This window comes from Parasteatoda tepidariorum, chromosome 9 (assembly GCF_043381705.1).
Source record: "Parasteatoda tepidariorum isolate YZ-2023 chromosome 9, CAS_Ptep_4.0, whole genome shotgun sequence".
NCBI lineage: Eukaryota > Metazoa > Arthropoda > Arachnida > Araneae > Theridiidae > Parasteatoda > Parasteatoda tepidariorum.
Window position 1 is genome coordinate 86757055 of NC_092212.1, and position 15032 is coordinate 86772086.

At 32.3% G+C, this 15032-nt stretch overlaps 2 protein-coding genes across 2 annotated transcripts in view; one reads left to right on the top strand and one right to left on the bottom strand.

Annotated features, from left to right (window-relative positions):
* Nucleotides 1-15032, bottom strand: part of LOC107449578 (muscle, skeletal receptor tyrosine protein kinase-like) — a 145178-nt gene that overhangs the window by 95201 nt on the left and 34945 nt on the right. The gene's annotated exons all lie outside the window — the stretch shown is intronic.
* The window catches only part of LOC107444681 (cell adhesion molecule Dscam1), a 49744-nt gene that overhangs the window by 27939 nt on the left and 6773 nt on the right, over nucleotides 1-15032 (top strand). The window contains exons 14-19 of the mRNA XM_071185244.1: nucleotides 553-684; nucleotides 2623-2793; nucleotides 4453-4523; nucleotides 8533-8773; nucleotides 11256-11351; nucleotides 14785-14967. Coding sequence (XP_071041345.1) covers nucleotides 553-684; nucleotides 2623-2793; nucleotides 4453-4523; nucleotides 8533-8773; nucleotides 11256-11351; nucleotides 14785-14967 — 894 coding nt within the window. The remainder of the gene's footprint in view (nucleotides 1-552; nucleotides 685-2622; nucleotides 2794-4452; nucleotides 4524-8532; nucleotides 8774-11255; nucleotides 11352-14784; nucleotides 14968-15032) is intronic.

A 15032-nucleotide genomic window follows, 5' to 3' on the forward strand; every position in this document is an offset into this window, starting at 1 on the left:
AAAGCAGTATTAATTATTTAGGTGATACACTATCCAGCCCAAGGTATCCGGACACCCAGTGGTATGAATTTGGGATGCCCTGAGGCTCATATTAGTAGGATAGTGGTTCCCATTTTGCATCAATGACAGCCTGCACACGTCTGGGAAGACTTTCCAACAGTTTATAATAGAACATCTGAAGTAAGTGCTTGCAGTGACTGGCTATGTAATCCGCGTTCTAATTCGTCCCTTATGGGATCGGGGCTCCGAGAAGTCCTTTTTGAACACCCGTTTCGTCAAACCACGTCTGTGCAAGCCTCTATGGGCGAATGCTGGAAGAGAAATGAGCCGAAATGTTGCCATAGAGTTCAGCATTGTCCACATACATCTCAGAGTTCATGTTTCCAACCACAGGAACTAATGTCCTCATTCTAAACCACAAGGAACAACCCCAGACCATTAAACTTCCACCTCTCCGGGTACTTTTGACCAAATAGTGTATACGCAGCTATTAGTTTTTTTTTTAATATTATTTTTCTTTTTGTAAACAATAATGTGTTTCTTTTTGTACAGAAGTGCCGGCGACTCCGTTAGACCTGAAAGTGCAAGAAATCTGGAGTCGGAGTGTGAGTGTTTCTTGGTCTCCTCCTTACACGGGGAACAGCCCAATCACGAAATACGTGATTCAGTACTGGAAAGATGCAGGTATTGGAAGTGCTATCTATTTTTAGCTATTTTGAAAGAGTGGTGTTTATAAACACTAACAGATCTTTAATAATATATTTTTCTGGTTATGGTTAGTCCCCCAGTGGACTACTCGTAAGGACACGGTTCCAAGTAGAACACCGAAGCTTCACTGGCTGCGGTCAATAGGCGAGTGTTTGACCACTTTTATCAGCCTGCGTAGGAACCGAGGGTGCGTGACATCGGTCCTCGTTAAACTGTTCCATCGTTAAGTGTTCTATTTCACGCACAGGTCGTCTGGCTACCAAAGCAGGGGAGCCATCTTCTCTGCAAGTGATCAAAATTGCGATGTCATGCCTTCGGATCATTTCCCAGACAGTAGCCCATTGCCCAGCTCTAGTACGGCGTAAATACCTACCTACCACGGTGGAACAAATTTTTCGTTGCATCTCTACAGATACTTGGTCTTACCTGATTTGGGTGTGTTGAAATTAGTTTACAAATATGAAATTCGGAAATCGGTTTTTCTATTTTCTTAAATGACATTTAGAGTCTTTTTTTCTCCTTCTTTTTTTTCTGTCTAAGCAGTGAGTCACGCAAATGCTGCGACAAACTTCTTTCGGAGTTAAGTCATATCACCTGGAATAAAATTACGTAGGAAACTGCGCCCGGAAATATCGTCATATGCGGCTAAGGACACTTCCCTATTTTAAACTGTTCAGAATCAGATGAAATAATTTACAATAGGGCTGCTCTCCAAGCAGCGTTTGATGACGTTTCCATTCATGGGCTTGTGTGTAGTTTTCATACAGATGATGAGATCTGGGTTCGAATTCTAGCGATGTCTGGTCGATACGAATTCCGCACACGACTCGCACCGATTACAGTCCTGACGTAATATATCATGGGTTTGTCCTCTTGCCGTCGGGCTAAACGTGGCAGATTTTCGTTTTTTTTTTCACTCAATGTACCGCAAATGTGGATAAGTTCTTTTAAAAGTCCTCCGAGAAAGCAAATTTCTCCCAATACTTGATCCAAGAGTTCCCTCGTCTTCTGTGTAGGGTTCAAAATGAGAAGGCTATGAAATCAAAACTCTCGTAGTCGTAAAACCAAAATTAGATCGGCTGTTCAACAACGGTAATAAAATAAAACAAAACTAGATTGGATGATTATCCACCCTCTATAACTGCCCTCAGCTCCTAACAATCTTTCAACCGAAAAAAATCTACCCAAAATTATAAAAGAAAAAAAAATTGCTTTTAGTTTTTTTTTTCTTAATCATAACAGCATATGTCCATAGAGCAATGTAATTTAAAAATAAAATTATGTTGGTTTTTTCCTTCTTAAATAATTTGTGATTTTTTTTTTATCATCATGAAAGAAAGGAAAACAACAGGCATTAACATTATTGGAAACTTTGACACTATAGATTGTTTTGACAACTTTTTTTATTACCTTATTGAAATACAATGCTTGACAAATGCTAATACGTAAGGTGAGTAAATAAAAATCGCATTTTACTTACTGGTATCGACCTTTATTAAGGCATATATTTCAATTTCTGTCTTCTTTTAGAAGCTTTGCCGATTTCAAAAATGTCAATCACCTTTGATGGCTGTAAAAAATGCATTGTTCTCGTAAAGCAATAAAAAAAAATTGGTGCCCATGTTTACGCCAACAAATATTAAAAATAAAATTTAAACAAATTATTTCTTGCGTTTGATTTCAGTATTTTGATTATTCCTGTAAACCTCATTTGCATTCAAAGAACAGAATCGGGCTAGTTTATCTAACCTAGTAAGTCAATGTAAAGTCTATAATAACATGTACGAATTGAAAATGGCCCCATATCGGAGTAGCCTGAGAGTGTACACGTAAATTGTGCATTTTTGAAAATAGAATTGCAATTACTTTTTATTGTCTTTGTTTCTTGAATAGTTTTTATCTCTTTCAATGTAGTGTCCGGTGGCGGTCATCGCTTAGAAGAGAAAGGGGTGACAAGTGCCCAGACCTCTGCCCTCATTAAAGATCTTCATTCGGGAACTAATTACGGACTAGCCATAGTAGCTGAGAATACCGTGGGACGGGGTGAGCCTTCGGATACTTTATCTTTCACGACGGGTGACGAAGGTATAACAACATTCTCTATTCATTATTCGAATGTAATTCATGTGTTTAATCGATGCACTTAAATCGATTAAAACTGAAATTTGGGCAATATTATGTGCATTGAAAAAATTTTAATTCAATGATTTTTTTACCGCTTCCCTGATTATCCCGAGTTAACTCGGGTATGTATATATTGCAAATATTTATTATCTCGAGTTAACTCGGGTATGTATATATTGCAAATATTTATTATCTCGAGTTAACTCGTGTATGTATATATTGCAAATATTTATTATCCCGAGTAAACTCGGGTATGGCAGAATTCAATACGTCAATACGTTTTGTTTTATCACGTTTTTATTCGGCTGGAAGTAAAACAAAAAATGTTAATAATCTGCTGTGATTGAAAGTTTACCCATTTTTGTTTGGGAGTTTTGCTGCAAGTGNCGAGTTAACTCGTGTATGTATATATTGCAAATATTTATTATCCCGAGTTAACTCGGGTATGGCAGAATTCAATACGTCAATGCGTTTTGTTTTATCACGTTTTTACTCGGCTGGAAGTAAAACAAGAAATGTTAATAATCTGCTGTGATTGAAAGTTTACCCATTTTTGTTTGGGAGTTTTGCTGCAAGTGGAATTGCAGGCGTGTTTTGTACAATTGTATATACAATGGTTGATCAATTTACATAGAAAAAAAAGTAAAAATAATAGCATTCGCGAGCGAAGTGAAAGTAATGCAGATGATTTTTCAGATTATGAACATGTGAGCATATACAGAGGCTAATATTTAACTTTTTTTCATTTGCCAGAGATAATGTGGGATAGTAAACTGATGGTAAATTAAATATTTTTCAACCTAAAAAAATTAAAATTTCCATTTAGAACTTGTGTAGTTTTAGTTCCTTGTATTTATTAATGATATAAAAAAATATGTTGATTATTTGCATTTTTTTTAATTTGTAAGGGAAGCTGTTAAGCATACAAGGAGGCTCCACTCACTAATTCCCGAGATTGATTTGCATTTATCATTGTTTTTTCCCTCTAAAAAACCAAAATGTTTCGAAAATAATGGATCATTTTGCTCATAATATATACAGTTATTATAATTTTGTGTATGACAGTTTTGTTAATCATAAAGAAATGAATGATTACCTATAATGGAAACTGTGCTTAGGCTTAAGAATACAGAATACTCGACACAATAAAAATAAAGAGAGGAAGTTTTGATTGATGACAAAATTATAACATATACTAGTTGGAAACGGTTTTGTCTTTTAAAAATTTAGATATAAAATCTTAAGATTTATATCTAGAAGCATCAAGTGAATTATGAAATTTGATATAAAAAAAATATTCATTATGAGAAATAAAATTTTGAAAATCCGATTTTCAATTGTCTTTCTATTGATTGTTAGGTGTTTAAAAATCCTTTTTTGAACTTTTTTTTATCAGTCGAATACGTGAATCATTGACTTTAAGATGAAAGATTTTTACTTCTCATTGATCCCTAAAGGAGGAAAAAATTTCGACTCACAATTATTTTATGAGTAAAAAGCATCAATTCTTGTAATTTGTATATGCAATTATTCTTGATACAATTATATATACAATTATTCTTGATTGTAATAAATCATTGCTTGAATGATTTGAGAGCTACATCTTCTTTGCTTTTTCAGAGCCTTCCTCTGCACCGATGGATGTGAATGTAGATGTCAAAGGAACTGCATCATTACTCGTCGCATGGAAAGTAAGGACATTCACACTAGTTAAAGGGAAAGGTAGTTCATTTTCATATAAATTATTCAAGAGAAAAGATAAATACAGAAAAAGTCCGTTAATAACTACATTTGATAGCAAATGGAATTTTTGTTACAACAAACTTATCGCTATAAGTTTATACGCTTATTTAACATAATAAATTAAAACTAAATAATGAACTGAAGTGCAGTAGCTTCATGCTATTAACCCCTTAATTCTCGCTCCCCTGAAAATGACGGGGTGATATTTCGCCCGATATTTCTCGCTCCCGTGATATTTACGGCCTGGAGTGGTCAGTAGTAACGCGCCAATAAAAATAATTCGTTTCTTTTGCCCGGAAAACATTTTATTTCTCATTTTACACACCTGATGGCAGTACCAGGATATTTTAAAGGCAATTGTAGATAGTTAGTTTATTTTAAACTAGTTGCAGCACTAATAAAATACGTAGTACAAAAGCCAAAAAATAGGCACTTTTATGACCGTTTTCTTGAAAATTAACCGATCGTTAAGGGGTTAATGATACTTGAGTCGTGGTGGATCAGGTGATAGAGCACTAACCTCCGAGTGAGGTGTCGATTCCAGCGACAGCTGGGGGATTCGAATTCCTCAACCGGCTCACACCGACCACAGTGCTGACCATATATGGCAACGTTACTTTTAAAAAGTAACGAGTAAAAGTACAAGTATTTTTAAAAAAAGTAACGAGTAAAAAGTAAAAAGTTCTTATTTTAAAAAGTAACGAGTAAAAAGTAAAAGTAAAAGTACAAGTACTAAACAAAAAAAGTAACGATTTAAAAGTACATTTCTAGGAAATCGAAAATTCAAAGTAACCTAAAATTTTATTGAATAATATTCTTATGTTCTTTAATGTTTTTGCAAAATTGTTGTTATTTATTTAATTATTTTTAATTTTGAAAGTTATGGATATTAATTTATTTTTAAATTCGGAAGAATATTATAATATAATTTTATAATATAATCGTATAATATAATTTTAAAATCAAATATAGTTTTAATTTCAAACTTTTTATGGATTTGCACGAAAAAGAAATTTTATCTATTGATTTTAATTTTTAGTTTATTATTTTTATTTATTTAAATTACCATTGATTTAAAATTGTTTTACTCTTTAGAAACGCGTTTTAAAAACACAAACATAAACAAAGCAAACACGGGGTTTCAGATAGCTTTGTGATCTTTGAGCTAGTAAAAAATAATTGAATGTGTGCATAAGTTGAAACAGAAGATATTTAAAAACGAAGTTAGCTGTGAATGCATATATATTGCATTCATAGCTTTTTTTTATTTATTTATTTATTTATTTTTTTTAAGAAAGCTTACCGAGTTTTACAAAAAAGTAACGATTTCATTCGATATTTCCGTTACAAATACTTTTACTTTTTCCCTAAAAAAGTAACGAAAGTACAAGTAAAAGTAATAAATTTAAAAAGTAACGAAGTACAAGTAAAAGTACGTACTTTTTACTTGTACCGGCGGTACAAGTAACGAAAGTGAAAGTACTGCCATGTATGGTGCTGACGCAAAATATACTCAGTCGTAGACGGATCATGGGTTAGAGTCCCTTTGCCATCGGGTTAACCTTTGGAGTTTTTTGTTTTCTCCCTGGCCATCTATCGAAAATGCGGTCAAATTCCATAAAAAAAAACAGCCACGAAGGGAAGATTTATCCCATTACTTGATCCAGGAGCTCCCTTTTGTCTTCTGGATTGGGTTCAAAATGGCAAGACTACAGAGTTGAACATTAGTAATCGTAAACTCAAAAATTGAATCAGCTTTTGGTATCTTTAACAAGCCTTCCAACTAATACGCTTTTTTCGAACTATTTTATAAAGTGGTAGGCATTTCAAGACCGCAACTTTCTGAATCTTTGGTCATTTTTCCAACATTTTAAAAGCCTTACCACGTAAGATCTGGAACAAAGTTTGGCGTTGCATATGAACTTTTAAATCATTTATATGCAGTGGTATGGAAAACAAATTGAAATGAATAAAAAAATAATTAAAACATAAACATAGCTACCACTAGAATAAATGTTTACAAAAGGCGTAGAAAGTTGGCAGCCCTGCTTTAATATTAGCATTTTAACTGTGACTACGAAAAATTGTCGAATTGGTGAGCTTCTCGTATTATACCGCAATTGTTTATATCGAGCTTTTACGGACTTAGAAGGGTTTATTGTATAAGAAGGGGTTAACACTGATCTGACACAATTTATTAATAATAACACACTTTATTGTAAATTCTTTTCATTTGTGGTCTCTTTGAATTTTTTTTCTTCTGTTCACTTCCGTTGTAAGTGGGGTTTTTTTCTTCTCAACATTGTATAGTTGTGAAAAATGGACTTTTAGTTGCAAGAAATTTTTCTTTACTTTTATTTAATAGCCACCTACCACTTTATGAATTAAATGTTTAATTTTTAATCATTTAATCATTTTTGTTTTTTTCTTCCCTTAAAGTGGAAAAAACGATTATTTTCGTTGTAAAAAAATTTAACATAAATTTGTTATAGCATTTAGTTAATGTGTTAGTTGAAACGAAATGAACCTAGATTTGAAAAATAATGATCAACTGTACTTGGAAAAAAAAGGAACACTAAGAAGTGATAAAGGAAAAATAATTTTACTTGTTAATAATTTATAACGATAACGTAATAACATGTCATAGTTCAATTTGGAAACTGTTTTTATATCTCTTGAGCATTTTATGCTGTTAAAAATAATATATTCAACTGTCAAGAAATAGATTAGATGTTTATATTTATCAACATCTAATCTATTTCTCCTTTTTATTATATTTATTTTTTCGTTCCTTTTGACATTTTAAGTCAAGCACGAGCTTATAACATGATGATCCGCGAGAGACATTTTTTTTTTAAATAATGGATAAATATTTAATAAGATAGAAACATTTGAAAATTTAAAAACAAATAAAGCAAACAAACCGCTGTGAAATGCAATAATGTGCATTAAATACACAAAAAAATTAATAAATTCAATTTCGAAAAGAAAAAAAAATGATTTCAAATCATAAGTAAAAATGGTATTTTCAACGTGTTAAATTCCAGTTCTGTAATTGAAATTTGCGGATTTAACAGCTAAGTTTTTTTATTCCATTGTACTCCCTTTACATTTTTCTACTCGCCTTCCTATAAGGTGAGCGGGCTCGAATCCCAACGATGAATGGTCGATACGAATTCCGCATCCAGCTAGCGCCGACCACAGTGCTGACATAAAATATTCTCATTGGTAGACGGGTCATGCGTTTGAGTCTTCTTGTCATCAGGCTAACCATCGGAGGTTTTCGTGGTTTTCCTCTCCATGTAACACAACTGCAAGTTAATTTCCTCAAAAAGTCCTCCACGACGGCAAATTTCTCCCAACACTTGATCCAGGAGTTCTCTTGTCTTCTGGATGGGTTTCAAAATTAGGCTATGGAGTTGAGCATTAGTAGTTGTAAACCCAAAATTGGGTTGGCTGTTCAAAGACGGTTATAAAATAAAATACGAGTATGCTATGTAAGAGCAATATAAATAACTTGTGACAACATCTTATAAGTGTCAAATGGATCACACGAAAATTGAGCACCTTTCCAAAGTGGGAGGAACACATAGTGTCAGTAATTTTGATTCAAAGAAAGGGAAAGATATGTCCGAAATCAGGATATTAAATGAAATTCTAATCATATCTTAGGGTTTTCTTTTACTAAAATCATTCAACATTGCTCTTCATATGTCAACCTGGATTTTTGGGAAACATTTTATGTTTTGAAAAATTCTAGTAATTTAGTGAATGATCTTCCTAGTATCCCATCCCCTGTCCCAATTTATAATAAAATATAAAATCCGCAATAAAATAAAATGCAAAATCCGCACTATTTATATGCGGGGTAATATATAAACAGAACAAAATTGCCAAAATATACGATACCCTTTATTTGTATTAATCAGGATATTTAATAATTTTGTCTCTTTAAAGCCTCCCCTGAAGAGTGAATGGAACGGAAAGCTGAAGGGTTACTACGTGGGTTACAAGATGCTCCAGGATTCCAGTCACCCTTACTCCTTCAAGACTGTGGAGTATGTGCCGGGAGGGATACAGGAACATATGATAAGCAGTCTCAGAAAGGACACAGAGTACAGTGTCATTGTGAAAGCATTCAATTCGGCGGGCAGTGGTCCACCTTCGCAGGAGGTCATCATCAGAACATTAGGAGGAGGTATATTTTTATGTCACCATCATCATTGGAGTTCGCAATCAATCAATTGCCTACTAAATCACAATTTTATTATTTTTTTTAACGTGATGGGTACAACATATCTGTAAGGCCTCCTGCATTTTACAATTATTTATTTATTACCCATATATTTTTCAAATTCAAATTATAAGAAATTAAAAAACGAACTTTTTTTTGGCAATAAAATTTACGGTAATGGAAAAATATTTCTCTCAATTGGGCACCAGAAAATGGATTGTATTTTTATAAAAATCATTTATAAAAATTACTGCAGATACTGGCATTGCGAGGCAAAAGAAATATTCTCTAAAGTAAAAAGAAGAGCCGTGATGCGTTCGCCTTCCAATGAGGCGAACCAGGTTCGAATCCCAGCGACGGTGGGTTTATACGAATCTGCATCCGGCTTAAACCAGCCACAGTGCTGAAGAGAAATATCCTCAGTGGTTGATGGATCATGGGTTAGTCTCTTTGCCGTCAGTCTAGCCATCGGAGGTTCTCGTGGTCTTCCTCTCCATGTAACGCAAATGTGATTTAGTTCCGTCTAAAAGTCCTCCACGAAGGCAAATTTCTCCTACTACTTTATCCAGGAGTTCCCTTGTCTTCTGGATTGGGTTCAAAACGACAAGGCTACGGAGTTAAACATTAGTAGTCGTAAACACAAAAAATTGGGTCGGCTGTTCAACGACGGTTATTTAAAAAAAAGTAAAAAAGAAAAAAATTCACTTTATTTCGCTTTATGATGAAAAGTAATTTTTCTTGTAACTTTTATGAACTGAATTCTGGCAAAAATTTCCTATACAAGACCATGGCAACGACATTTGTTCGTTGAATATGTAGATTCTGAGAAATAAAATTTATCACTAAGAATTATAGAAATGACCTAAATGTTGAGGGTTTACTTTATATAAGTATGATAATTGCTTTAAAAAGTTTCTTTAAGACTTATATACGTGTTTTTTTTTCTATGTTAAAAGCAAATTGTTATAGTATTTTCTATTTTGCATTTTTCTTTCTGATTTTTCCGTTTTTTGCATGGCGTATAAAAACTTACGCCTAGCCCAAAAATGTCACTGGTAAAAATCTCAGTTATTTTTCTCTCCAAGGTTGGCAGGTATGGCTACTGGGGAAGCACTTGAGAGGACACTATACCATGGGAAAAATCCTTCATGTTTAATTCTGTTTCACCTCCATCGGCATTTTAAAATTTCAAGTTCAAAGAGAGTGAGTTCAGATAGAAGGAAATGAAGTGATAGAGAAAACAATGAAATTTCAAATACTGTAATTTGGTTTAAAAAATATAGTTAAATGTGAACATATGATTACAGGATTACTTCCCCAATGCGTAATCTTAAATATCCCTTTCATCATTTGTTTGCATTTTAAAAAGAATTTTTCAGCGTTTGAAACTTGATAGTTTATTTGAACTCACTCTTCCATAAGCTTTAAAATTTTTAAATGGGTGGCAGAGAATTTGCCGTGAATGGTTTCTCCCAAGGTACAGCATCTTCTTGATAGTAAGAATGAGTCGTTGTTTACGAATTTTGTCACGTGAAACTTATTTCGATATTCTGATATGATTCATTTTTAAATGCCTGCGCTTTTGTAAACACGAACAATTGTTATATTCCAGAAAATGAATTTTGCAATTAAGAGCTTTATTCAAAATTGATGACTAGAAAATAAATAAAAAAGCAGTCAGGCACTGTTACCTTGCATGATGGGAAAACGAAAATATCGAATATATATACAGTGTTTTTCCTTTAAGTTTATTTTCTGTTCTTTAATTTTATTTTCTGTTCTGATATGATTTTCTGTTCGTGATAGTTTAACTTAATGTGTTCTGTTTATTTGTTGTAAATTTTTTGTAAAATTTTTTTGAGTGTTTCTCACACTATTGTATTGATGTACATTGCTTTGGCTGTATAGATACAGAGTATTAGAAAGCATTCCTTTTTGCGAATATAATCATGTGAGCTGATAAAAAGATTATCTTTTACTTTCCGGATTTTATTTATTTTTATCCTTTTTTTTAAATTTTCTTCCGGACTTTCATTATTTTTATTATTATTTTTATTTTTGCCCCTTTTTTCATTTTTCTGTAATTTTTTCCATGTTTTCTCAACATTTTAAACTTTATNAAAAAATATTAAAAAGCAGGAAAATAAAATGATAAGATATAATCTCTTCCTTAGCTTCCATGACAATATAGCCAAAGTGAAATATAAATGAAAATAAAACAATAAGTCAATAGTCAATAAAACAATAGTGTGAGGAGCACTCAGAAAAAAATTGAAACGAAAATAAATTTAATAAATGGAAAAAAGTATATATGAAATGAAACATATCAAGCAAAAAACAGAAAATAAAATGCAAAGAAAGAACACGCAAAAAAGTAAGCGAATTCAAATAAACTTACATTACCATTTCTTGTAAACATTCTTTAATGTTTTATATTTATTTTTAGATTTGCCAGCGCCACCTGTTGTTTTCGTTGTCTCAACTACTGAAAACACAATAAAAATTCAATGGAGATCTGTTGACACCAAAAGTAAAGTATCTGGTATGTTTCACTCTTTCTTTTCATAAACTATCCTTCCCACCACCTAAAAATAAGTATTAAAAGAATAAAAATTTCAAAAAAATAATAAAATGTGATGAATATGATACTGTATTGTTACCCGATAACACAGACCCATTAACGCAGGAGTCGCCAAACATTTTTGATCATCGACCCCTATAGAATTTTTCGAAATCTTCATCGACCCCCATAAAAGTAATTTTCTGTTAATTTAAATAAAACTATTAGATACCGTGTTTGTACATTTATTTTGCGATTTTAAACATTTATTAAAGTAATAGTACATTGTGTAACAATAGTTTTATGAAAAATATATTAATGTTGAAATTTAAATACCTTAATATTTATTAAATAATATGTAATTATGAATAAGTAGAAATAATAAGTAAAGTAACTACAGATTTCTTACTTCTTAATCAATGAGATGGGTGTGCCTGGTGTTTTTTTTGCAAGTTTCGCTGTATTGGGTTCAAAATTGGTCAATTTTAATTTTCGTCAAAATTGGTCAATTGTGTAAAAAAATACAAAGTGTGCTATAGTTTTGCTGCGGGCTGTACTAATCCATATTATTAATGCTTGTCTTATTTTTTTTACATGCATTGATAATAAAAATTGATATCTATACTAAACGAGTGGTTTTATCAAAACAATAACTGATTATCCAAAACTATGAAAGTTTTAATAATGACACTACAAATATTCAACACAATTTGCAAAGATAGCTGAACCTGAGTATGATATTTGCGTTTGTAACGTCAATGCTCGTCACACGTGACATTTGGACAAGCGCGCATATGCGTTTGACTTATAAACTGTGCTTAGTTCGTGCCATTGCACGCTGGTACGTAAATACTTGTTTCACCCGAATAAGTTTATTAATTTACGCTTTATAGAGAAACTGATATTAAGTCAATTATAAAAATATTCGCAAATTTTACATACTCAATCAGGTATGTGTGATTTGCATATTAAGAACTGTTTTTTCTTCGACCCTTCCAACTCGGATCGACCCCCATTCGACCCCCTGGCTCAGATCGACCCCCGCTTTTGTTAAATAGACCCCTGGGGGTCTATATAGACCACTTTGGCGACCTCTGCATTAACGTAATAAATTCATATGTTCAGATATTCAGTGTAATTTTATTATATACAGTCTAATCCCGTTTCAGGGAATTCCGAGGGACCGAAGCAATCGCTACGCGATATCGAAAATTCGTTGTACAGATATGACGAATTTCAACATTAACCAAAATTATTCCGTTACGTTGACATTTTTGCACATAAAATAATAATACATATTGTATTTAATTAGAGTTTTGATCTATTTGTACTCTACTTGCTGAAAATATCAAATCAATATTTTAAAGGCTTACAAAAGCAACTAAATTAAAAGGAATAATGCATTTATTACTTAAAAGAAATTATGTAATTTTTTTCTGTACAAATGATTTAGAAGAAGTAGAAATTACAAACTTCACCTAATGATGCCCATTTTCAAACAACTGGACTGGAAATCACTCTTTTGAAAAGTCACATGTATTTTGACTTCTTCAAACATGAATGGGTTGGAGTTTAGTCTTTTCAGGGTGGTCCCTTCCCAGTGATTCGTCTTTTTTGACGTGCCCCTTTCATATCTGAAACTTTTTATTTTGAAGATGCAAAAATATTTGAACTCTGAGATCATTGTCTACTTTTGAAGAGTGGAAAAGTGTTTTAATCATCTGAGAGAAAAAAAGTATTGTTGCTTAGTTTCACTTTCGTTAAATTGGATTCCCAATTTCGTAATATGGGGATATTTCGTTTAATTGTTTCTATGGGGATTCATTTCGGTATTCAAAAAATATTCGCTGCATTGAAATTTTCCCTATTTCGGATTTCGCTAAAACGGAATTTAACTTCAGTAGTATGTATGTTATCTTTATTGTATGAAAAGCCTGCATACTAAATAAATGAATATTCATTGCAAATAATGCCTTGTGAGGTGTGAAATATGAAAATTATTTTGCCTTGTCATTGTATAATATGCCTGAGTAGGTTTCCCATTATTCATCTAACCGAGAATAAATGCATAAAATATAATTTATTTCATACTTCACTTTTCAATCTTTGATCAATCAAATTTAACATATTTACAGTAACGTGCATATTGAATTAGAAAATAATAAACGTTATTATTAATAATTATATATTATAAACAAGATAATAATTTATTTAATGCTACGCAATTATGCGAGATTTGCATTATTGTTCAAAAGTTTTCCTTTATCATTGTTTTGTGAATTTTAGCCACTTATGCGAGGAATGAATCTACAAAATGTTTTACCATAGAAAACTTATTAGAAAGTATATTCATTGCTTATTATTTAAAAAAGAAGGAAACAAATAATTATTTTTGAAAGACAGAAACTCTTGACAAAAATGACAAGAGTTAATTTATTTATTTTACTTGTTTCGTGTAATAAGTTGTAAGCGAGCATTATTAAATTGTTTTTTCTAATCCATAATCCTAATCCTTAATATTGATCCATAATATTTAAACAGGGTTACGTATTATATTACATGGCATAATACTAGTGTACCCTACCGGAAAAAATTATTATAATTCAATTAGAGGTTCCACAATGTGGTCCTATAGCTTATATATATATATATGGGAAAACGAAAATATCNCCATAATATTTATATTGGACCACGTATTATATTACTGGGTACTAGTATACCCAACCTGAGGAAATATTTATGCTTGTTAGGGGGTACACAATGTGGCTCTATAGTTTACTATGTATGTATGAGTATAATAGTGCGTTGAATAGCGTTTGAATGAGGAAATTCGAAGTCATTAGTCTATTTTAGCACATGGCCCGATATCGTATCTTAATATTAGCCCATAATAATTATATTGGACCACGTATTATATTGTCGGATACTAGTGTACCCTACGAGAGGAAATTATAGGCTTATTAGGGGTTACACAAGATGACAAACAAGTTTATGTATATATATATATATAATAGTGTGTTTGAATAGCGTTAAAATGAGGAAATTCGAGCTTAACAGTAGTTTGCCGAAGGAAGTCATTCTGACTGTTTTTTCATTTCAATTCGAAAAACAATGATTTATGTAATGACACAATTTCTTAGAATTTTGTGACTTTTTGTACAACATAAATTTTTTTTTATTGTTATAAACTATATACTGTATTACTATATGGCCCTATATCACTCGTTAATATTCAAACTGGGCCACGTATTATATTATGGGGTACTAGTGTACCTTACGAAAGTAAGTTATTATTCTAGGTCAATTAGTTGGCCGTATATGTTACTCTGTATGTATATATAGTGTGTTGTTAAATAGCATTAAAATAAGGAAATGAAAAAAAAGAAGAATAAAATGTTTCTCTCTCTTAATGCAGGTCACGCTGTCCATTACCGACGAAAGGGTGAGAGTTGGCAGCGTGTGGCGGTGACGTCACCCACAGAGAACTCGTACACACTGACGGGACTTCACAGCGGTTCTTTCTACCAGCTGTACGTCACAGCCAATGGGGAATACGGGGAGGGAGATCCAAGTGATGTCGTCACAGTCAAAACATATGGTAACAGCAACAAAAAAAAATCAATAAAAGTCTACCTTTTGAAAGTGGAATCGATACAACATTTA